This window comes from Caenorhabditis briggsae (assembly GCF_000004555.2).
Source record: "Caenorhabditis briggsae complete genome, chrIV, whole genome shotgun sequence".
Taxonomy (NCBI): Eukaryota; Metazoa; Nematoda; class Chromadorea; order Rhabditida; family Rhabditidae; genus Caenorhabditis; species Caenorhabditis briggsae.
Window position 1 is genome coordinate 9,104,212 of NC_013487.2, and position 24,524 is coordinate 9,128,735.

Sequence of the window (24,524 nt, forward strand, 5' to 3'; positions counted from 1 at the left end):
GAAAGAGAGATACATAGTACAAAGAATGGCATTAGAAACTGGGAAAGAAATGATTGATAAAATGCAAAACAGACTCGGGTTGATTGTGGTACATTCAACTTCTAGTCATGTGATATCGGATAACCAAAGGCTCGGACTTGGGCTGACCACGTCGCTTCATCATCCATACAAACCGGACCGAAAAATCTTTTCCCATCAGCTGCCCATCGCAGAAAACATCGAGATCTCCGTATCTGCTTTGGTCATCCCATATTTGAAGAGAGATGAATCTGAGATAGACAACGTTATTTAATTTTAAATCACGTTGCTTACTTTTTCAATGTATTCATAGTGGTCATTTCACTACAACGAACGAATGGACGAGTAATAAGAGGTAGGTTAGCAGTCCCAGGTAGAAGGTTCACAGTAACTTGACAGTCATCTCGATGATGTGAGAAACGAGGCAGTTCTAGTGGATAGCACCTGTTTGTCCCAGTCACTCTTTCTCTTTCCAGTCGTTCTGCTCTTTCACGATCCTCTGCCGCAGTGTCTATTCCGATCGCTTCTCGGCAATCTCTTAGCAATTTCTTCCTCGCTTCTAACTCATTATCCTCCATTTTGGGCACAAATTGATTTACGAGATCATTGAGTGCACGATCATATGTGACGTAATGGGTTGGGTGAGAACCATGGATGAAAGTCCCACACGTTGGACAAGTTTTGTTGTCAGAGTCGAAATAATTCAAAAGACATCTCTTGCAGAAAGTGTGCATGCAGTCAATGATGGTTATTGCATCAACGATGTAACCCTGAAATCAAAAATCCGATTCAACTTATTTGGTTATATAAAGAAAATTTATTTTTGACTAGGGAAATTGAAAATTCTCATACAGAATATATTTGGAACATTTCTATGAAATTTTCTATACTGTTTTCTTCTCTATTAAAAACTCACATCACAGATTGAACAAGTGAAGAATGGATTCAAAACTTCCATGTCGCATTTTACAGTGGCTCTTCGAAAGTTGTTCATCACAGGTGGTACTCCATTAGTTGACGAAAAATTAGCTTTCGGAAAATAGACCATCATTTCTTCTCTTCTTCGTTGATTAATAGAAGAAATAGGTCCGAAATTCCATTTGCTCGCTTCGGCTTTAATTTTTCTCGATCCATATTTCTGTCTCATTGCCTCCTCTTTTTCCTGTTCCTTTCTCCGTAATCTCCTCGCTTTTTTCTTTGCCAGTTTAATCAATTTTTCTTCGAGTGTCATTTTTGGCCTATCCTTGGCTTCTTCTATTCGTCTTGCTTTCCTTTCTGCTCGTTCTCGATATTTCTTCTCTTCTGGAGTTTCTTCCTCATCATCTTCTACCACTTGTTTCTTTCTTCTAGATGGTGCACTTCTTTTAGTTTCCGACTCAGCTGGACCTTTCTTTCCCCTTCCAGTGGGAGCTACTGACTTTCTTCCTCTTCTAGGAGCAGGTTCAGGTTTAACTACCACGGGAGCGGGAGATGGGGAAAGTGACGGTGTTGGACTTGGAGACGTTGGTGGAGTTTCTTTTTTCTTTTTATTTTTTGCTGTTGACTTTGGCTGTTTCTTTGGGGTAACTTCTGGCGTTTCTTCACTGGCTTCATTTGCTCCATTATCTTCTTCCTCTTCCTCATCATCATCATCAAAATCTTCGTCTACATCTTCCTTCATTTGATGTGATGCTCTTTTTGACTTGCTTCCTCCTCTTCCACGAATCGCAGTCGATCCTCCACGCTTTCCCTTTCTTGCAGTTGATGTAGATGCTTCGTAATCATCGTCTGAATCAACCTCAGAATCTGGCGATGGTTTTCTTTTTGAAGGTGGAGCCGTGTGAGTATTGGATCTCCTCGTTACTCGAGATCGGTTGCCTGTTTCTGCTGGAGCTCCTCTTTTCCGAGGCATCTGATTCAAAAACATGATTAGGGGCTGCAGCTGAAAGCAAGAAGATAAGATAATCAGATTAAAACTTGATATACGAACTATTTCTATTAGAAAACAAATGATAAGATGTTTTATTCAACAATCACAGGGCATAATTTAACAACAAGATAAAATGAGCTATTTAGAAACTTTCACATAGGCCTGAAAATATTATGGATTCTTCCTTGTTCTTTTTCATCCTTTTCTCTTTGCTCATGAGCCAGATGAGCTGTATTTGAAAGAAAAGCAAGTGCACCTTTGTGACATCTGTTCGCATAGTGTCCTTTTTCTCCACACTGGAAACAGATGTTAGAAATTTTAAAATGATGATTCAGGTAACTCACCTTATAACACGTAACATCTGACAGATTCTTCTTATCTGGTATCATCGATAGGTCGACTCGATGATGATGATCCTGTGACTGCCGATTTTGTCCTGGTAGACTTGGACAGCTTGTGGCCTTGTGCCCTCGTTCGTGGCAATTATGGCAAGTGATACCTTGGCTATAGACTGGCTTAGAATGACTGATAGGTATGTTTTCCAAGTTAGGAAGCCCGAATGATGGATGCGCATATTGACAATCTGGACCCTGTGGGCAGAAACCTGCAAGGTAATTTGGACAAACAGCTCGACGACGATGGCGATGTTTGCAATATGGTCCATGCCTACAGAATCCACGATCATACCATGGACAGTCTTTTAATTTGGTTTCTGGGTCAATATGCCGAAACGGGCATTCTCTGTTGCTGCATGCACTGTATTTCGAGAAGAAGAAGCATTCTGGCATCTTCGTCAGATCGTATTCATGAAGGAATTCGCATTGATCTCCCTTTTTGCAAAGTCCACGCAGCCAGTGCTTACATACTACTGCTTTCTCTCCATCTATGTGACGAAGAGGACATGTATTACCAAATGGGCATTGTTTCGTTTTATTCTTTGTACAAACTGCCTTTCCACTTCGATCCAAATCTCGGAATGGAGCCTGAAACAAATTTCTAATGTTGATCTCGTTGAAATGTTACCTCTTTCATTCCTTTTTGATTAAATAGCGCATCTTCGACATCCGTAGAGCGGGCCGTTATGTTTGACACTAAATCAGCCATTGTTTGCGGCACGAAAGCTTTGTCCATCGCTTTCAGCTGCATTTCATGCAGATGCTGAGTGACCACAATCATCTGAAAACGGGGAAAAATAGATTTTGAGAAGTACATTAATCATATGGTTCCAATATAGCAAACGAGTTGAAAGCAGCGAAACAACAATTTGGTGCAGAAAAAATGTAAAAATCTTGCGAGTTAAACCGTAGTCTTTTTTAAAGGCGCACTCCTTTTTTTGCGATGAGTTGCGGGACCATCGATGATAATTTGAGGTCGCGCCCTACCGTTGAAAGCGTACGGTTCGGTTCAAAAATATTTTTTGACATTAATTTTTTCAATTTTCTACAATTTTGTGAAATTGTCGCTATAATTTTCGTTCCGCTTGTGAAATCTATACGTAAAACAACAACAAAGGGAATATAGTGTAGTAAATAGCATCATTATAGTAGTAAATGCCTTCATAAACTGAGAAAACAGTATTCAAAATAATTTATGTTCACGGGCATGCGGCGATCTTGTATTGTTGACAGTTCTGGGAGTCCAGTTTTCTAAAAATATATTTAGACATATTACAGCTTTCCGGGTTAATTTTTTTGTATTTATAACAATTCCTACTTTCCAAATAATTAAATAATTTTTATAATGAAGTTCAAGCCAAAACTACAAACTTTTCTTTTGCAAATAAATGAAAACTAATAATTATAAAAATTGCCATCTTTTTTTGCTCAGGTGACATGATTTTATTAAATTGGAAACAAAACGTTGATTAAAAAATCATATTACATAGGAATTGTAAATTGGGTGAATACTTGACTAGAGAAACCTTATAAAGCAAATTCATATTAGAAATGAAGCAAGGCCGCGGCCGTGTCGACAGAATTGAATCGATTTCTCGTCCGCCTCCGCTCGCGGTTCTCTCCGCTCTGTTTTGGCACGTCACCGCCACCAGCCGGCTGTCAGAAATCCCATGCGCTTTTTTTGTTAATTATCGACGATAGTAGAGATTTAGATTAGTTATAGTCAGGTAGTAGGACTGAGCGAAACTCTGGCGCAGCTGAATGCTTCTTGATGAAGTTTTGATAATTCAATCCCCTATTCAATCCCCTATCGATTTCCAATCTTCAAGCTCACTGACTGGTTTCATGGTTTTCTAAAATTCTCAATTTTAGGGCTATGGCCTGTTCATGGACTTTCCTGTGGCTTCTATGGATTGCAATGGTTGCGGTGCTTCTATTCTTCCTCCGTGGACCACTCAAGATCTCAGAATCTCTCGAATCTGGTATTACTTTCTGCTTCCGTTTTCTGTAACCGTTCCCAGTGTAGTTTCAGCGACATCGTACTTCAATAACCTAACTCCGAAGTTTTACGTTGCTCTCACAGGAACTTCTAGCCTCGTATCGGGAATCATCCTGATCTTCGAATGGTGGTATTTCAAAAAGTGAGTCCAGTATCCATAATACAAAAGAAAGTATATATTTGATCTTACAGTAACGCTGGAGTTGAGCAGGGAGAGGATGAGGGATCTGACAACGAAGAGAGTATTGACAACCCAAAGACCGTCCCAGGTTTGGCTCAAAATGTCGAATAAAACTAACTTTTGTCCATTTCCTACCCTTTTAAACTAACGACATAATAACACTCAAATAAAGCATTCTAATATTTGACAATACGTTCGAACTACAACACGGCTGAAATTTCAGAATGCAAAGTATGGCGGAATCCCATGGCGCTGTTTCGAGCAGCTGAGTATAATCGATTTCGTAAGGAGACAAACTCTGAGCCGCTGACATACTACGATATGAATTTATCTGCACAAGACCACCAATCCTTGTTCATGTGTGACGAAGATCAAGGAAGAGCTGAGTATGAAAGTTTGTAACACTCTAGAAAATTCAACTCATTTTTCGGTTTTCAGTCATGCAAGTAGCTTGGCGAGAAAGAGAAAGTGAACAACGAATTCAAACGGCACGCACAGCACTTGCAATCAATTCAGAATGCGCTTCAGCATTGGTATTGTTAGCAGAGGAAGATACTGAAACAGTTGCACAGGCTGAAAATGTTCTTCGACGCGCACTCCGTGCAATCGAAAACACGTTGAGCACTTACTCGAACAATCAAATAGCGAGCTACGGACAAAACGGGGACACAGTCAGAAGTTAGTTCCGTTGTGAGAGATGCTATTTGATAAACAAATTTCAGAACGTGACCTAACCATCCAAACGTATATAAAACGGCGGTTGGCAATGTGTGCAAGGAAACAAGGTAGACTTCGTGAAGCAATTAAAGGATTTAGAGACGTAATGCAGACGACGGTTTTTGGCAATTTTTATGCTTCGATTTTCAGTTATCACGAGAGCAATCCTTATCCACATTGCTTTCCGTACAAGACAATTTGATTGAAGCTTGTTTAGAGGTTCAAGCATACGCAGATGTTCAGAATTTATTGGTAAGATATGATGGCTACGGAACATCATGCTCATACGACCAACGTGAGCCAAGATCAGCTGCCATGAGCTATACATCGGCATTGTTAAAAGTCCGAGCTGTTGCTGAAAAGTAAGGCCTTATACAACATCTTATTGACACTTAAAGATCTTTTGCAGTTTCCGATGTCCATCAGAGTCTTCAGTTCGTCGCGGACTTTCCTCTGCCGAGCAAACTGCAATTGAAGCGCTAACTAGAGCAATGGAATTCAACCCCCACGTTCCTCCATACCTCCTGGAAATCCGCGCAATGATCATGCCACCGGAGCACTTTTTGAAGCGAGGGGATTCGGAAGCGCTAGCTTATGCTTTCTTCCATATTCAACACTGGAAAAGAATCGACGGCGCTCTTCAACTGTTGAGTATAGTATGGAAGGATTTCGTTCCGAAGGTAAACAAGGATACTCACGCTTTCTCATCTCAATTGGAATCCGCCGACAAAGAGTTACTCCCAGCATGGCATGAGCAATCAGCATTCCCACAAACCGAATCAACCCTAGGAATGCTCATCCAAACGTTCGCCTGTCTCGCTATCTGCATTCTCGCTGTCCTCTCCCAACAAGTTCCTTCATCCTATGGAGAAATGCTCCGGCAAATCGTCACCTCCGGCGTCCAAATGTATGAAAACTCAATGAACACCTTCTCCCAATGGGCTCCCAATAACATTATCCCTTATCTGGCATCAAAGCCGGTCTCAGTACCTGAAATCTAAAATGTGAACATGTAAACAATCTTCTCTACATTTTCTTTGTATTGTATCTTTGTACTTTATGTTCCATATCAATACCCAATTCCTCTTCCTCTCCTTAATCATAATTTTTGTAGTCTTTAAGAAAAAACGGCTTGCCATAATAGTCCTTTGAACCCCCATGTCATCTCTTTTCAATGTTTTAATCGTTTGCTGGTGACTGTTTTCAGTTTGAAACGATCTCTCAACCCACTTGAACTCTTTTCTCGAAAGTTAATAAATATTAATAAGCTGTTTATCTGATTCCCAATGGAATTCGTTCCTGTCGGAACGTAATAGTTGATTTCTACTTTATACCTGTTTCTCCAGCTTGGTATTCGAATCATTAATCCTTTTCAGAAATGTCAATAAATGCCGTAGACTCGAAAAAACTGGTTGAAGCTCTTCTTGGAGACCTACGTCTTCTATCACAAGAAGCCAAAAAGAAGCAAAATCACGTAAAGGAATCAGCAGAAACAGGAGTAGTTCGAATCCGAAATATTAGCACAGCTTCAGTTGGCGATACAGTGCTTATCACAAATCTCCGAGCTGCATGTACAGAATTATTACATCCGTTAGTTCTAGCATGTGAAACAAGACATACAAGACTGGTTCAAATTGCATTACAAGGAATCCAGAGACTCGTACAACATAGGATTCTGAGCGGGGTAAAAACTTTTTCTAGTGTACAGTTCTATATTCAATGTTTTCAGAATGGCGCTACAATTGTGACAAATGAACTGTGGGCTCTTGTGGAAGCAGAATGCGAGGAACTTCGTGTGCTTCAAACTGTCCCTCCACTAGTTTCATCGGAATTGATCGTCACTGGAAATACACTAGCGAAAGTGAGTCTCCTCTTAATAATAAGATATTCGAAATCCATAGTTTTAATTTAGTGTGTCGTTATGTGCTTCCGTCTCCACTTCGCTAAAGATCCCATAGTCATAAACGCCGCTTCTGCTGCTGTCCGACAACTAGTTTCTACTGTCTTCGAGCGAGTCATTCAAGAAGATGGAATATTCTCTTCAGAACTCACTGTTGTGAATCCATCCGGAGGTCGTCCAAGTCCAAGAGCTGCACCTCCAACGCTGAGGCCTTGTGCTGCAGACGCATACATGCTTTTCAAAGATTTATGTCTGCTGATAAACGGAGAAGCACCAACTTGGCTAGTTGGAATACAAGAGATGACAAGAACATTAGGACTAGAACTTCTGGAGTCGTTGCTGAAAGGATATCCTTCAGTGTTCATCAGAGTATGTCCACCTTCATAAAAAAATTGCTGAAGCTAAAATGTTTTTGCAGCACACAGAATTCGGTGACTTATTGAAAGACGACGTATGTCCATTGATAATCAGATTGTTTTCGCCGAATGTTAAGGCGATGCACATTAATTCCCAACATCCTTCTTCTCGAATCAGCAACGCGTCTATGAGCAATTATCCTCCTACAGTATCTCATGATCGACAGTCTTTTCCGATTTCAATGCGTCTAGTTCGAATCGTTACTCTTCTCGTCCAGTTCTATCAAAACATATTGGTGAGCATATCAGCTTATTCAAAAACAAAATTTCCGAAATTTTCAGCACACAGAGTGCGAAATTTTTATATCAACTCTGCTGAAATTCGTGGATGGAGATAGAAAAGGATGGCAAAGACCACTTGCACTAGAATCGTTGCATCGTATAATTTCCAGTACGGATCTTGTGAAATGGATGACAGAATCGTTCGATTGCCGGCCCAATTCAACTCATGTTCTTGAACAAGTCGCAGTGGAGCTTTCTGTAGTTGTACAGCAATGCTTAGTCTGTACTACATTTTCAAGTGATCAGGATAATGAACTAGATCGTAGTCAGGAAGATGGAGGACCAGGCTTCCTTGTCAAAGGGTTATGGGTTCCCTATGTTGAGCATTTGACTTCGAAGAAGACCATACTGTAAGCTATAAGTGGATCTACGTAACATTATCTATTTCTATTTCAGGTTAGACTCTTTGGATAGAATGGATGCAGTTGCGATCTCAGAAGGATATGTTCTCTCCCGTTGTTGCGTGGCTCTCTGTGATTTGACCCAGGCTGTTTATGCCGTCATAGATAGATTATGTGTTCTTGATGAGAACTGCGAAGCTGGAAGTTCAGAAGAAAACCTAAGAATTGCAAAAGTGGCATATGCAAATACCCAACCAAGCATCCTTGCTGCAATTGGAAGCCTTCTTGCTGCAAGTACCGATGAGATTGTTAGCGATCAATTACTTTGTTGCTTATCTACGCTCATTTCTGCTGGTTGTCGTGTTGGAGCAGACCAAGATCTTCACAGAAGTGTCTATGTACTTGCAATTATGAGTCTTCCATCTCCATCCTACTTGAATCAATTCGCTGGAATCCCACCCCCAAGTCCCGTCAGTAAACGAGAAGTTTCAATCTCAGAACAAGTTTTCGATTTGGAGTCGTGGCCATCGACTGCACAAGTAACTGCCACCGGACCTCCATGTCCTTGCCCTGTTGTTTCGACGGACTTATGGAATAAACAAGTGTTGCTCACTTCCAAAAATCTACAAGCAGCTCGAACTTTTATTGCATCGATCACCACCCACATTAAAGAACTCAATGGATTATGGTACCTTTGTATGGCGACTTGTGAGCACCTCTCATGGCTTCTTGCCATGCGTCCAACTCAAATCGGACAGTTTGAACGGGAAACCAGGGATGACCATTCAAATGGACCGACGGTTGTCACGAATGCAGCACTTGGAGACATAGGAATGCTCTCTTCTTTGATGGATAAAGTTGCTCCAGCAATTGCCGCTCTTCCAAACGAAGAATTCCTATTAGTAGTGGATGCTTTGATTCGGCTCTCCGATGAAAGTCTGGCAGTTGCAGCTACTGGAAGAGATAGTTCACTGTTTCCGCTGGCTGTTCTTTACAGAGTTTGCTCCTTATCACTTTCTGGAATCAACGTATTCTGGGCAAAAGTCGCAAATCATTTCATCAAAGTATGCAATCATACCTCTGTGTCAATGAGAGATTGGGCAGCAGTTGCACTGACTTCGTTGGCTAAACATGCTATAAAATCGAAGACTTCGATGGATCCAAAAAGCCAACAAGAAATGGTTATTGCTTCTCTTCTAGCCCTGTGCTCTATTCCACACATTCAAGTTCGAAGGAGACAGTTGGACTGCGTTATGTCATTGATGCAGACAGATGGATCCTCTTTACTCTCAACATCGTGGCCAAACGTCATACAAATAATCTCATCAATCATTGACAATGATACAGGGTGAGATTCCGTAGATTGTAAATCCTCAAATTTGCAAGTTTCAGATGTGAACTATCTCTGGTGCGACAAGGATATCTTGGGCTTCGGTTAGTATCATCCGATTTCTTGCAATCAATTCCTTTTGACTGCATTTCTGGACTTGTCGAAGCAATTTCCCGTTACTCTAAACAAAACACAGATCAGAATATTTCTTTGTCCGCATTGACTTTACTGGTAAACAGACAATTTTCTGACATAATTCAACGCCAGTTTTTCAGTGGACAATTTCCGATTTCATCTATCGAAAAATGGAGTCAGTTGGAAATGATGCATCTGAAGCAGTATGGATGGTCCTGTATACTTGTCTGTCGGAATCTTGCGTGGACACAAGATTTGCTGTTCGGAAGTCAGCATGCCAAACCCTTCTTCAAACGGTTACAGCTCATGGACATGCTCTCCGAGCACCTGCATGGCACCACGTGATTTGGCAAATAATTATTCCACTATTGGATAAAGTGAGATCACAAACACGATGTGCATCAACAGAAAAGTCGAATGGAGAACTCATTATGCATCATTCAAGAGATACAGAACAGAAACAATGGACCGAGACATGTATTCATACACTTTCTGCCATATCCAAAATATTCAATTCTCAACGTAAATCCTTATTGGCACTTAATGATTTCGGTGCCGTTTGGGAAGCGTTTCTTGGATATCTGGACTGGGCAGCATGCTATGAAAATGCCGAATTGTCACTGTCTGCTATAAGAAGCTATCAAGAAGTACTTCTTGGAAAAATATCGTCTCAAACTTTGAATGTAAACAGTCATGAAAAGAGCAACGGTTCGGAATCAACACTTGACACCGTTGCTCCTGAGCTACCCCAAGCACAATGGGTCGAGTCTTGGAAAGTTTGGTTAAGAATTTCAAGAGGTCTGGCAAGACAGGGATGTGCTGCTGTGGCGAATTCTGTGAATGCTGATACAAAATCAACATCGTCTACTCCTCGAATGAACTCCTCCACATCTTCTTTGACGTCTCTTGCGCCTGGTGTTTATGTCCCTGGACCTTCTCACTTGACAGCCATTCTTCACATTTTCCCACCATTATTTGACAAAGTGGCCAAATGTATTACTGTAGATGACCTGAAGTACGAAAGTCTCCCAGCTGTGTTGGAAAGTATGATGAACGTTCCAATTCCATCCGAACAAGCACCATTCGTTCTTCCATCTTCAACCACACATTTAACGCCTACACAAGAAGCTCTTCTCGAAGCTGTTAAAATTGTATATGTAGAATGCACTATCTCGGGAACAACGTTACGAACAGCGATTCCCGACCAAATCAGACTTTTACTGAAGTTTGCAAGTATGGCTACTCAGAGGATTTCCCCCAATAAAGTAGCACCTGGAGGACAAAAAAGCTATGTATGTTTAGAATATTCATAATATATATAGTTTCACTTTTTTTCAGAGAGATTACGCCCTCACCGCGATCGTTCCGTTTTCGGAATACTCACTTCGGATCGCTATTGAATTCTTCACTTCGACTTCTCAATATCCAGATGTATCTAACTCGTTGATTGCTATAAACATCATAAAATTCCTTGGAGAGCCTCTCTACATGAAGTACACTTGTATATCAGCAAGCACATGGAAACTAGCTGCTAGTTCATTGATGTCAGTTTTGAGAACATCTATTCCATATGCACGTCAGAATCCTGAAGTGTTCCGAAGTTTGTGGTCTACTATTTGTGATACGATGGAACGTTGGTTGTTTACTCCAAAGTAAGTTACTATAATTCATTATTATTCTTAAAGTTTTTGTTTCCGCTCTGGTTCTAGTAAGTCAAGTCGCTTAGCTGCGGACGAAAGAAAACGAGACGAACTGATGGAATGTCAGGCGATTGAAATAATCAGAAATGAGATGCTTGCCTATGCGTCTCGTCTGCCTCAAGAAGATGTTCAACGATTGATTTCCCTTCTCCATCGAGGATCCATTTCTCAAATAGATTCTACAGATGTGCTCGGTAAGTGTTTCATCTTTTGGAATTTCTTCTAACTCGTTTTCTCCCACTGGTTATGTGGTGTTGGTGTCCTTTAGTCCACTTCATTGATCGCATGTTTTCGGTGTACTCGGTAATAACCCTCGAGTTCAGCTTCAGACTCCCATACCCAACGTAATGAGCTGGCAAAAGCATGTTTCGATGCTCTTCTGATGTCGACCGATGGTGCACAGGCTGGCGCTGAGGAGGACGACCACAGAGGGATTTTGGGAAATGTCGCGGTCACAAGTCTCCTCCAAAGATGCACACAGGTAATAATAAAAACATGAACAAAAACCACAAATTTTTTCAGGTCATGGCGGATTTCTGTAAGGATTGGTCAGCTGCTGGAGATCTTCGCCTACCAAGATCCCGGATCCTAGAAATCATATCAGCACTTCAAGCAATTGATTCTCTGATTGCTCGACTTGCAAGAGATCCCAGAATGACGGAACTCTACTCTCAACTTGTTTCTCTATTTCCATCCGTCGTAGATGTCATGCCATGCTGTCATGCTGATGGTCAACTCGAACAGCAGCTCATCAAAACGATAAAATCTTATCAAACACTTTTCCTTCTCCAAAACATACCGCAATCCACAGTGTAATATCCATATTTTCAATTTAGCCGTATTTATTTATTTACTGGTTTTTAGTTTTGTATTACTATTTTTATGTTATTTAGAATATGGGTTATTGAAATATCTATTGACAATATCATCGTTGCCTTTATGTTTCTTTTTTCGCCTCCCTATTCTCTTTTCCAGTTCTTGTATAGTTTTGCGTGCTCGTCCTTTCACGAAAAACGAGTATATTGTCTGTGATCCAATTCCAACCCGCTTCTCTTTTGATGAATATCCTCTTATCGGAATCCCGGACTGTTATAAAAAAATGTTGTGAGATATGAATTCTCTCTACTTGTAATAAACTTATCAGCGTTTTATCTTAATCTGAGTCTGGCAGCATCACACAAGTTTGATCCTCTTGATAGCTTACTTTTTTATCACCTGTAGAGCTCTAAAATTGGAAGTTATGTTTAGCAGAATGAACAAAGTCACTGACTACAATACTTGGTGGTTTCTGAACCACGGAGTTGTACATGTAGAAATCGATGGAGTAGTCAGCTACGTGATGGAAGACATGCTAGATTTCTCAGGAACTACCACAGATCTTGATATTAAAGACTTACAATCAGACTCTGTTGAACAGATAGTTGAGCGTATTCTGAACATTGAAGGAGCATGGAGCATTGTTTACTACAACCGTAAACTCGAAAAACTATTTATTGGTCGCGATGTATTCGGGAGACAATCAATGGTATTCAATTTCCATTTGAAAGCATTCGGATGTCGTTCGCAGCGTAAATGTGCTGGAGAATGGGTAGAAATCCCATTCGGACAGGTTACCGTATTCGACCCGATGATGGATCAGAGCCCAACTGTTTATTCGTATTTTGAAAGTTATCCCGTGGTTTGAAACACTTCTAGACAGTAGTTTATTTGTATTTCTTTTTGCAGGGAATCATGGAAAAATACTTCCCCAAACACCCTCCTAAACATGTTTTCGTGCACAATAAGGATCCACTTCTGAATGTGAGCAGAGCGATTGGAGGACGAGTAGACGTATCAAATGCTAAATTGCTATTCCAAAAAGTCACCGATGCAACCAAAGCTCTTTTGAGAAAATGTATGTGTGCCATCTAGGTTTTAATATCAATGCTTCTGAAATTTCAGACAACAAAAGCCACGTGATCGTATGTTTATCTGGAGGTGTTGACTCAACATTCATTGCTCATGCCGTACATGCTAGTGTTGATTCTGATATGACTATTGATCTGGTTAACGTCGCATTTGGAAGTGGTAAAAAAGTAGGAGGTTCAACATACAACATTTTTAAATTTACGGTTTTGAGGAATGCGAGAAAGCTCCCGATCGGAGTCGTGTCAGAAAAGCGTTGGAATCACTTCGTGTGGCTTATCCCAAACGTAAATTCCGTCTAATTCTGGTGAATGTGGATAAGAAAACTCTCGAACAGCACAGAACTGAATCAATCGCTCTTGCTGCGGAGCCAGCAGTTACAGTTCTCGATGACTCGCTTTCTTGTGTTCTTTGGTTTGCTCTACGAGGAGAAGGTCTTGACAGTGACAACATGAATCCAGTGACATCACCTGCAACCACATGTCTTCTTGGATCCGGTGCAGACGAACTTCTGGCTGGTTACGCTAGACACAGGACCAGATTTGAAAAAGAGAAAATCCCAAGAAACATTGCAGAGGAATGCGAGAATGAATTAAGAAGATTGGGTTCTAGGAATGGAGGACGAGATGCAAGAGTGGCATCGCAACTCAAAAAAACCATTATGTAATTATCTACTGTATTTATATCTGTTGAAAAAAGTTCCAATTTTGTAGGTCACCACTGCTTGAGGATACTGTAGTTATTTGGCTCAATTCTCTTCCAGTCGATTCAAAATGGGATCTCTCGTTAAAACGTGGAGTGGGAGAGAAGCAATTGCTTCGTGAGGCGGTGAAAATGCTAGGATCTCCATATGACGCTCCGAAACAAGCCATGCAATTTGGATCGAGGATGGCAAAGATGAGTAACGGTAGCAAGACTATTAAAGGAAGTGACAAATCACCTCATTTGGCAATTGAAGATAACCTCTGATCTCTGTATTTTGTAATTTATATTGATAAAGTAAAATTTGATGGTTGGAATGCAATCTATTTTTATTAAAAAGAAAAAGGATCAATTCGTCACAGTCTAAGCTTTTTGGACGGCACGGTGTCTCTTGGCAACGGCACGGTGCTTGGCAGCGACCACACGACGAGCCTTGGATCTTCTGGCGGCAACAGCCTTTCTGCGAGAAACAGATCGGTGCTTGGCAGCAATGCGGTTGCGAGCAACAGCGGCTTGGGCACGAACAACAGAGGAACGGGATGGGCATGGGCAGTAGGCAGCATCACCTCCTGGTTGCCCAGCGGCTCCAGGAGTTCCTGGTGGTCCAGCATTTCCTGGTTGTCCTGGATGTCCGTCTGGTCCTGGCTGTCCTGGTTGTCCTGGAGCGCCGTCGTTTCCTGGCTGTCCATCGTTTCCGCGTGCTCCTGGTGGTCCTTGTGGTCCTGGTCCTCCTGGGGCTCCTGGACGTCCGACAGAGCGAGTTCCTGGTGCTCCTGGAGCTCCTGGTCGTCCGTCGTTTCCTGGTCTTCCTGGTTGTCCATTGTCTCCAGCTGGTCCTTGTGGTCCTGGTGCTCCTTGTCCTCCACCAACAGCGTCTTGTCCTGGTTGTCCGTCGTTTCCACGTTGTCCATCCTTTCCTGGTTGTCCTGGTGGTCCTGGTGGTCCAGCTGGGCAGACGATGCATCCGTTGGCAGAAAGTGGGACTCCAAGGTTTCCATCGGCTCCTGGAGTTCCGTCCTCTCCAACCAATCCGTGGTCTCCATCCTCTCCTGGAGCTCCTGGTGGTCCTGGTGGTCCAGCTGGGCAGTTGCTAGCAGCCGAGTTGGCTCCGCAGTTACATTGTGGAGCTTGACGCTTGGCACGACCGAAAACTGATTCGTAAACTTGACGTTGCTTGTCTCCTTGTGGGACAACAGTCATCATTTGATGCCAGACGGTGTTAGCATCGTCCTGGAATAAAAATCAGGTAACTTCTGATAACAAACGATCCTAAGATTTACCTTGAAGTTCTCAATGTTTCTGGTCACATCATCGTAGTAGTTGTTGACATCATTGACAAGATAAACCAAAGAAACAATCGAGGCGAAAACTGCCAAAGAGGAAGTCGCAGCTGCGATGGAAACGAGATAACGAGCCGCCGACATTACTGTCTTGTCTTTCCTTACTTCCCATTCCCCTTTTATACCATTTTACCTAACCGTTTACAGTTCATCATTCGGTTTTTTGTAGGATTTTGGAGGGTATTGTGTGTTGTGTAATGAAAAAATACCGTAGAAATGATAGGAGACGAAGAGACGTCCAGTGTAAGAAGACGGTTTCTCTCAGAAACCAAAAAAAAGGTACCTTCTGATACGGGAAAGTGTAAAGTTTTGGGGAAAAAATGGTTTGTGGAAGTTGATTGCTTTCCCTTTCATTATATTTTCGGTTTGAAAACTGTTCTAATTTAGAAAGTAAGAAGACAGAATCAGATTGCAAACAGATAAAGTTTAGAAGTATCTTAATATTTCTTAAGAAGGTGGAAAAAATAATCAATTAATCGGTGATGAAACCTGTATTAGAAGGGCATCTGAAATCAATTCGTCAGCTCTCCCTTAAATGGGAATTTCGGATCGCGTGAACACTAAATACTTCAATACAATTGAAACAATAGAAAATGTCGATTGAATGGCTCAGTGGTCTAAATTTAAAACTTATTTTTCTCGAAACTGGTAGGTCCGCAGCAAAAACGAAAAACAGATTCGGAAAGGACGTGTCCTTAGCTTTCGAATGATATAGGTCTCGACCGTAAACTCCAAACTAAGTTCTCGACCTTCCCTAGTGAGAAAACTTTTAGACAAATTATCATTGACTATATGTGTCATTGACTACAAAGTCTCATGGAGAGAAATTATCATTTGCACATGTAGTCAATGATACTACTGTAGTCAATGAAACAAAATGTAGTCAATGATATTTTTCAGTCAATGATACCGATGTTGTCAATGATACAAAATGTAGTCAAAGATACATATAGTCTGTGATAATTCGCCTAATGAAAGAGGTAAGTTTTCTTTTGGAAAACGGCAAAGCACATGTAGTCAATGAAACAAAATGTAGTTAAAGATAGTTTTCAGGGCATCTCTGTTCAGCCGAAAAACAAACTGGTAAAACGAGAATTCTCATTTAAATAAAATTATGCAGAACTGTTGATTTTTACTCAAAGTTTATAATTTTATTAGTCTGATTTTCAAACTGGTTGTTTTTTTTCACAAATCAGAGGAGTGTTTCTTTTTATTGACGTTCAAATATTTAAAGCATTTTGATTTTTGGGTATTCAAAGCACATGAATCAGGGGAGATTTTAGTTTAATTATATAGCTAAACATTGAATAGGTCATTTAATATCCGCACTTGTAGATCATCACATTCACCTGAAATTGAACATTATAAAATTAATTATTTTTGATACTTTACCTTGTTGCATTTGAGAAGAATAAAGTGTCCCATTTCGTAGCTAACACGACTTCCGAAACACTTTCCACAGATGACATGCCACGTGGCACCAAACTTCTTATCGAGCTCTTCTTTGACGAACGCAGCCACATCCTTATCAATATTATAAAGACGCTGAGCTTCTCGAACAATTGAGATAACCATATCTCGTTGGGAATCCTCCATATCAGTCTCTTTTACTTCGATTTTTTCTTCCGACATTTTTAGAGCTCTTTGAAACGGAATGTGGTATTTGAACGATTCAGAAGGAGAGGTGGGAGAAAAGTTCTGAAAGTAATAGAAAGAATGAATTGGTGGAAGCGAGAAAGAAGAGGAGAACAGGAGTCACATCACTTTGAAAAATGACACTTGAGTTGATCAACTAATCAGAGAGAAAAGAAAAGTTCGAAACAAAAAGGTATCACCTCGAAATATCATTTCGATCGTTAGATATTGAGCCCTTAGTATACTGTGTAAACCTCTAGTAATTTTGTTCCTGAAAGAGATATATTTAAAAAATTTCAACTTTCTTATTTTTCGTAGATATTTCAACGCTCTCCGTGCTCCTCTAATAGAAGCCCACCCAGACCGTCAACTTTGAGCTCAATTGTCACGATTCTTGTGAAATATATCACAAAGTAGTCAATTGATGAATTATTGGTGATGTTATAATAAATGATTTATCAGTTGACACATTTTTAATCTTCACAGGAATCCAGATAATGCTGCTACTAAAAACAGTTACAAATTATTTGAATTTGGATTTTGGAACAAGTCGATTGTGATTTAGTCTTTTTCACTACCACACGAGTAGCTCAAAAAACAGGCTGAAAAATAATTTTTTTCTCTTTGTTGCTAACAAAGTGTACTCCAGGAAAACAGCTTTTTGAAAAGACAAGATCAAACCACATTGAATAGGCATCAGTTGGTCAATTCGAGGGTTAAATGTCATTCTTCACATCTCTCAAAGTTTTTGAGTTGAAATATTTAGGTTCACAATAAATGAGCCGTATTTCCTCTAATAGAACCAAACCTAAACCGTTAATTTTGAGCTCATTTATTTCGATGCCTGGGAAAAATATCAAAAATATGTTAACTGATGAAATATTGGGAATATTATGATGAATGGTTTATCAGTTAACAACTTTTGAATAACTTTCACAAGAATCGAGATAATTGAGCTCAAAGTTGACGGTTAGTGTGGTTTCTACTAACGAAAATGCGGTAGATATTTTGTACAGTAACTCATAGAATGTTTTGTACAATAAAGTTGTCCGCTACTAAAAACAGTTCCAAATTATTTGAATTTGGATTTTGTAACAAATCGATTATGAATTAGTCTTTTTCAATACCACACGAATAACGCAAAAAACATATTGAAAAATAAGCCTTGTATCTTTGTTATCAACGAAGTATAGTCCAAGAAAACCAATGTTTAAAAATCCTTGTTTCAAACCACATTCAAAGAAGTTGGTCATATGAATCCGTTGGTCATATGAAGGGTTGGATGCCATTCTTTACATCTCTAAATTGTTTTGAGTTGATAGAATATCTAGGTTTTCTATCAATGCATTTTCTTTTTAACAACAAAAAAATTACTAGTAAAACAAGAGAATGATACTCTCCTGACGTCATAAAAAAGAGTAAAGAAACAGGTAAGAAAGATCGGAGAACTAGGTGGAGCTTCTTCTTGAATCCTGTGTGTGGCGCCCGTTTGGCAACAGCAGCTGTCAATTTGTAGCAATCACGAAAAAAGAAAAGGAATGAAAAAAAGAAGAAGAAACATAGAGGACAGAAAAACGAGAAAATGATGAGAAGATGAAATGAGAAGACTCCATTTATTTGTAGAAAAAAAAGAGAAAAGAAGCTCTTACAGCGAGAGCCTCAAGCCATTCTATTTCTCATGACCTCATCAAGTGTTCTATTTTTTTCACTTTGTGGCTGGTTCCCCGAGAGCTTGAGAGAGACATCGAAACGACATGTATTTGATGGATGAGTGTGAACATTCTTGGGGCGCCGAAAGTCACACATTTCAGAAAAAAGCATCTGAATGGAAAATAAGAAAAATAGGATGACAGAAACAGTGTTTTTAAAAAGAAAAAAAAGAAGAAGATAAGAAACAAATGAAGAACGGCTTTTCTGGGACGAATTTTCAGAATACATTAGTCAGGAATTTTTGTACACAGCTTTTTTGACTCTTCATAACCCCAGTTTTTGATAAAATGAGATTTCAATGACTCTGTATTATCTGGATCCATAAAAATACCGTAATACAGATTGGAATATGAAAAAAATCAAGAAGAACCAAACTTGTAATTTTCTCATATTCTTACCGTATTTCCTCGAATAGAAGCTCAATCAGGTCTTCAACGTTGAGTTGAATTATCTCGATTTCTGTTAAAGATATCAAAAAGTAGTAAACTGATAAAATATTGGTGATATTATGATAAATAATTTATCAGTTGATAAATGCTTAATATCTTTCACAGGAATCGAGATAATTGAGATCAAAGTTGAAGGTTTGGGTGGGCTTCTATTCGAGGAAATACGGTATTTATGAATTCAGGGATGCTGAGCAGTTTTTGAATTTTTAAAAGACTCATTCGAAGATATATCTATTCACATTAATATTCTGATTTTTGGGAAACTGAAAGAAAACTCTTATTGAACAAGATGGAAGAGAAGATGGAGCTTGTGGGGAGTATTCAATCTGGGCACCTCGCCAGACAAGGCACTCAGATTGAGTTTTTCCGTCGATTTATTTCCTATTTGGTAAAACTAAAGTTATCTCGCGATTCATCTGAAGCGAATGAGGGTCTCGTTCCGAACGACACTGACAAAAAAGACAAACGATTCCTGGAGAGCACACGAAGTAGTGAGGGAAATTGAATGAAATGTGACGACACGTGCTTTGTTTTTTTGCCAATCTTGAATGTAGACAGCATTGGAGACGACGAGGAGTAGTGAAAAGATATAAGGGATGGGAAAGGATGAAAGGAGCAGATAGTGGAAAGACAAATTGAACATTTGAATCACAAATTAGGTTTTATTTCGATAGACACGCTCAACAGACAAGAAAATAAGAAAAGGGAAAAGGAAAGGGAAAAAACCTCAAAAAAGGTGTACGAAAACAACAACAAACTAATCAGTTGGATTTACAACCGGTAGTAGGAAAAACTAACCGGGGAGGAGGTTCTGTGGAAACTTTAAAGGTGGGGGGACAGGAGATTTTTTGGAGTTTTTTTGGAGTTAGGGTATACATTCTACCGTGACGGTGTACAACGCTTAATGTCACTCTGCGTACAGCTGTCCTCCTCGCCTTCATGTATGCAATCGGGAGGCCGCTTTCTCTTTGCCCGCGTGGCTCAGTCGGTAGCGGCGTCGCACCCTCAATTCTCACCCCCACAAGTTCAACTCCTCGAGGGGCATATTTAAGCGGAATTTCGAGAACTTTTTTTCATGTCTCCCCACCTTTAAAACGAGTTACGAGAAAAATTAAAGAAGCTTTTCTAGACAATAATAGCTCTGGAAAAACGCCTAACGTAGAGAATCATAGTACAGATCTGGGAGTAAATAAGTTGACGATTAATGCATTCGAGCGAGATCTTCAATAACTTTCAACATTTCAACTGGGTCTCTGGGAAGGCCTGCAATTTATTGTTTTCATTTTTTGAAATAGGTTTTTACTAAAGACAACTCACTAGCATCCCATCCTTTATCGGAGACCTTTTTCAAAATATCAATAGCCACAGATCTATCCATATCCAGAATCGATTCAACTAGATCACCGTCAATGAAACCAGATGGCTGAAATGAGCAATTATAAAAAGACAGAATTCCGAAATAATACTCACGGGTTCAATTCTTTTTTGGAATATGAAAGATCTGTAGGTGGAATGTTCGATCTGCATACAGTTTTTCACAGAATCAGATATGGCCTTCTCAATGGAAACCAAAAACTTCTTCCATTTATCATCAATTTGAACCAACATTCCGATCGTTCCTTGATTTGTTCCAAACATAATCGGATGACTGTATTCGATGGTGCTGTCTTCAGGTTGAACAACGAGAGAGGCTCTGACCATTACTTTTGGAAGTTCACCTAGATACCAATATCCAGTTGGTTCTAGTACATATCGACCATCATCTGTTATCGGTCGACTCTTATCAACTTCTACTGTGAACATGTTCAAATGTGCTTCTCCTCCCAGAATCGATTCCGCAGTGATAAACTCACAAGTTACCATCCATTCGCTATTCCAATCTTTTGCAACTTCTTCGAAATTCCCTTCCATCATTCGGTAAGAAAGAAGAGACACGGATCTCATCAAATCCGCTACGGCTACTTCTTCGTTCATCACTTTCAAATCGAGAGCTACTATGTGATTGAAGTTACTGCACTCAAGACGAAGCACTTTGTCTGCAGTCCACTCAAAAAGTCTGACCGAACTGTTGATAGCGGCAACCAGTTTTCCATTAAGAATACGTAGAGCCAGAGGACTTCCCCGCACAACCAATTCATGAACACGTCTCAATTTCGTTCTCTCTACGTCGTCGACTTCGAAGACAATGATTCGACCTAGCTTTGTGTCCGATTCATCAGGATAGATAAGACCAGTTCCGACGATGTAGTATTGTCTCGCATCATCAGAAAACTGTCCCGAGATGCAGCTGAAATTTGAAAAGGTTGTAATCAACTATGTACAGAACGCTTACCTCACTGCTGCTTCAAATGGTCCGAACTCATGCGCATGAAGAACTTGGAAAGTGTTCTGATCGAGAATCATGAAGCTACTAGTTGAAGCGGGTGGCCCGTCATTCACCTCATTTCGAGTTGCAACAACTGAAGAGTGACATATGATAAAGATTGAAATATGAAAATAACCCACTTTTAGCTCTGCTTTGTGAATTCGCAAGAGCATTCTTCGATGCATAAACTCGCTCAGGCTTAGTCTCCGACCGTGACGAACAAACACCATAAGTTCCTGTGCTTTTTTGGTAAGCGATACGCATAACTGATTCTCCCATAGGAATTGAGCGGATATGAATTTTCTGAATGTCGTCTACAGTTCCAAACACCATTGAATTACCGTCTGATATGACAAGACAATCACTAAAATTAGTTATATTTGGACCGGCATGATTATGAGAGGTATCTTACCGATAAGAAGTAGAGCTCAACGAACAGACAGTATTCACTACTTTGACGTTCACATTTGAGAAGACGAGTTTTTTGTTAGCTGAGAAAATTATCACTGGACGATCGGAGCACACGAAAAGATGTTGACGGTTCTTATTACGAACTCGATGGAGACTCGGCGGACGGGTACCCACACTGGATTTTTTAGCTTCTCCATGAGTTCCTGTTTTGATGTCAAAGACGTAGTAAATGAGCGCTCCATCTCCAAAGGCGACAAGAAGATAGTGAACGTCTTCAATGCAAGTGGCAACAATCGAACGTGGGACGATTTTGGACGGCAGATTGGTTTGGCAAGCCTAATAATATTGAATAAGACCGAAGTATCTTGCTTTCATAATTTACCGTCTTTAAATCTGAAAGCTGCACGACTTCCATAGAGAATGATCCCCATAGAGCCAGCACCATGAAAGTACCTGGTTTTTTGTAATCATCACCTTCGTTCGAGATATCAAGGCAAGCGATTTCCGCTTCAAATTTCCTTTCGGCAACAATCTGTATATCAAGCGCGCCTGCTTCGTCAACCATACATTTGAGATAGTAAACGGTGTCTCTAGCAGCTACCACAATTTGTCCATGGATAGCATTCACTGATACTTTCGACACAGATTCCCCATTCGTCGGTCTCCAAATTTTTACTTGTTTTTGGAATGACATGAAACGGATTTCTTCTTCCGTCACTTGTAGGATGAGCTCGGAATCATCAGGCCCAAACAAACTGGACGCATACATCGTGGTTCTCTCCGTTTCGATTTCCAAAAGTTGCACATCTTCTAGCTCTTCTCCGGTGATTTTGAGAACGTGAGTTTCGTCAGGTAACGACACGATCACAAAATTATCGGTCGTAGATCGAAGGCGTATGGGAAACATCCCAATAACTTTAGCCAAATCCACGCTCGCTAGTTCCTCAATTCCAATTCCATTTCGAATGACACGGAGTGATCCATCCTTGTCCGCTCCTGAGCATGTCACCAGTTGTGGCTGTCCATCAGACTCTACCAGAACCATATCACGAATTGGTCCGGTGTTGGTATACGTCTCCAAAACCTGCAATTTCAAACTTAAAATATAATTGAATGTAAATGCTTACCACTGAATAACTTCCTCCGTTCGGTGCAGTCATAAGACGGATAAGTTGTGAATCTCCGAGTCTTGATCCAACAAATACGACCCCGTTGTCCACATAGTTCACTGAGTCAGCAACCGATGTTTCACCAAGATATTCAATACGCATTTCTTTAACTGTCGTGCCAGACCTTCCTTCGCCAATATTCAGAAGAAGCATCAGAAGTCGTCCATCTGTGTCAGCAAGCAAGAATCTGTCTCCAGATGCATCAACGATTCCGTGGCATGTGAAAATAGTGTTTTTGAGCAGAGAACATGAATAAGGAACCACATCGCCATTGACGTCACTTCTGAACCTTTGTTATGAAAACAGTAGAAGAAAACCATGCTATTACGCTTTGTAAAGTGCAGAGTTTGCTCCTAACACGATTACTCCTCCAACTGGTGCAGGAACTGGGATGAGAACTTGAGAATCAGCAGCAATGCAAGATTGTTTAGAAAAAGTATGAAATTCCTTGTCGTGCATATTCAGGTCAGAGAACTGCAAATGCTTGCCGTGATCATCGTCGTAGATGAATGCAACCCGGACTGTATCATCTGCAACCGCATCGAAAACTAATCTGATCGAAATATTTTAAGACATACCATCACCAGTGTCGACAAATTTGAAATCAGAGACATTTGGATAATCAAATCGAACATTGAAATGACGGACGTCGGCGCCTGGTTCCCAGTGAACCATTTTCACACTTCCTTCGTAGCCTATGATTGCAATTAGACCACTGCGATGTATGGTCATGGCGACTGCGGTGTCCGCACTTCTCCCGCTATATTCAGCGATACTTCCAGCAGCACGTGTGATGACTTTACCATCCCGATATCCTAGAACTGCCAAGTTGAACTTGTCCGTAACAACCACCAAGGAATGTTGTTTCTAAAGTATATCTATACTTTAGAACTTTTTCGACTCCAGAATAACATACCTCACGTCTGAATTTGATGAGCGAAATTGTTGAAACTTGTCCATAGATGGGGATCTCACAAATATTCTTGAGCCCTTCTGGTGTGACGAGTTGTACATCGATGCGGTTTCCACGGGCAACAATCAAGTCAACATTGTCTTGCCCTAAACAGTGATCCTTTAAGGGAGAAATAGAAGACGTAACAGGAATGAAATACCTGTAAAGTTGCCAACTACCGACTCAGTGACAACGGAAGCCTTTTTCGCAGAAACACAGTAGCTGATAGGCATGGCTGTGTTTCAATAATCACTATTCAGTGATTCCGATAACTGAATAAAATTTCCAGATTAAAACTTGATAAAGTTGACTTTAAATTTACTCTTCGAAATTTCGAGGAAATTTATCAACCTCGCACCTCGTCTTCAATACAAACACAAATATTTCTGGCGTCTCCAGTCTCTACACCGTAGCGGCGGAGCAGGCTTGAAAGGTGTGTTTTCTAGGCCCGAGACCTCGGAAATTCCGGGGAAAAAAACTCCGGGGAAAAAAAAAACTCCGGAGAAAAGTGGGCGGAGTCGGGGGCGGAGCCTAAATTGCAACACTGGCACGGTTTTGCCGCA

The 24,524-nt window shown here is 40.5% G+C and overlaps 8 protein-coding genes across 8 annotated transcripts; 4 read left to right on the top strand and 4 right to left on the bottom strand.

Annotated features, from left to right (window-relative positions):
• Positions 1-94: 94 nt before the first annotated feature.
• On the bottom strand, positions 95-3,073 carry CBG06226 (the record flags this gene model as incomplete). Its single annotated transcript, XM_002633412.1, has 5 exons — positions 95-269; positions 313-788; positions 1,016-1,909; positions 2,272-2,910; positions 2,951-3,073. The coding sequence occupies 5 exons, from the start codon at positions 3,071-3,073 to the stop codon at positions 95-97; spliced, it is 2,307 nt and encodes a 768-aa protein (XP_002633458.1).
• A 1,125-nt stretch (positions 3,074-4,198) lies between these two features.
• CBG06227 lies at positions 4,199-6,220 on the top strand (the record flags this gene model as incomplete). The annotated part of the gene is made up of 8 exons (XM_002633413.1): positions 4,199-4,304; positions 4,349-4,463; positions 4,514-4,590; positions 4,726-4,896; positions 4,941-5,180; positions 5,225-5,322; positions 5,370-5,581; positions 5,629-6,220. The coding sequence occupies 8 exons, from the start codon at positions 4,199-4,201 to the stop codon at positions 6,218-6,220; spliced, it is 1,611 nt and encodes a 536-aa protein (XP_002633459.1).
• A 377-nt stretch (positions 6,221-6,597) lies between these two features.
• CBG06228 lies at positions 6,598-12,139 on the top strand (the record flags this gene model as incomplete). Its single annotated transcript, XM_002633414.1, has 12 exons — positions 6,598-6,903; positions 6,949-7,080; positions 7,132-7,488; positions 7,538-7,771; positions 7,818-8,167; positions 8,214-9,506; positions 9,551-9,719; positions 9,764-10,915; positions 10,962-11,275; positions 11,333-11,517; positions 11,653-11,804; positions 11,846-12,139. 12 exons carry the CDS (start codon positions 6,598-6,600, stop codon positions 12,137-12,139), a joined length of 4,938 nt encoding a protein of 1,645 aa, XP_002633460.1.
• Positions 12,140-12,575: 436 nt separating this feature from the next.
• CBG06229 lies at positions 12,576-14,197 on the top strand (the record flags this gene model as incomplete). The annotated part of the gene is made up of 5 exons (XM_002633415.1): positions 12,576-13,001; positions 13,049-13,217; positions 13,265-13,398; positions 13,443-13,891; positions 13,942-14,197. The coding sequence occupies 5 exons, from the start codon at positions 12,576-12,578 to the stop codon at positions 14,195-14,197; spliced, it is 1,434 nt and encodes a 477-aa protein (XP_002633461.1).
• Positions 14,198-14,293: 96 nt separating this feature from the next.
• On the bottom strand, positions 14,294-15,354 carry Cbr-col-129 (the record flags this gene model as incomplete). Its single annotated transcript, XM_002633416.1, has 2 exons — positions 14,294-15,160; positions 15,211-15,354. 2 exons carry the CDS (start codon positions 15,352-15,354, stop codon positions 14,294-14,296), a joined length of 1,011 nt encoding a protein of 336 aa, XP_002633462.1.
• A 1,232-nt stretch (positions 15,355-16,586) lies between these two features.
• Cbr-dlc-2 lies at positions 16,587-16,902 on the bottom strand (the record flags this gene model as incomplete). Its single annotated transcript, XM_002633417.1, has 2 exons — positions 16,587-16,619; positions 16,663-16,902. The coding sequence occupies 2 exons, from the start codon at positions 16,900-16,902 to the stop codon at positions 16,587-16,589; spliced, it is 273 nt and encodes a 90-aa protein (XP_002633463.1).
• A 1,285-nt stretch (positions 16,903-18,187) lies between these two features.
• On the top strand, positions 18,188-18,298 carry CBG26301 (the record flags this gene model as incomplete). Its single annotated transcript, XM_045235675.1, has 1 exon — positions 18,188-18,298. The coding sequence occupies one exon, from the start codon at positions 18,188-18,190 to the stop codon at positions 18,296-18,298; it is 111 nt and encodes a 36-aa protein (XP_045098471.1).
• Positions 18,299-20,265: 1,967 nt separating this feature from the next.
• Cbr-ddb-1 lies at positions 20,266-24,194 on the bottom strand (the record flags this gene model as incomplete). Its single annotated transcript, XM_002633418.1, has 12 exons — positions 20,266-20,327; positions 20,382-20,487; positions 20,535-21,351; positions 21,397-21,523; positions 21,570-21,793; positions 21,842-22,176; positions 22,223-22,924; positions 22,968-23,292; positions 23,338-23,539; positions 23,588-23,876; positions 23,926-24,068; positions 24,122-24,194. 12 exons carry the CDS (start codon positions 24,192-24,194, stop codon positions 20,266-20,268), a joined length of 3,405 nt encoding a protein of 1,134 aa, XP_002633464.1.
• Positions 24,195-24,524: the final 330 nt, after the last annotated feature.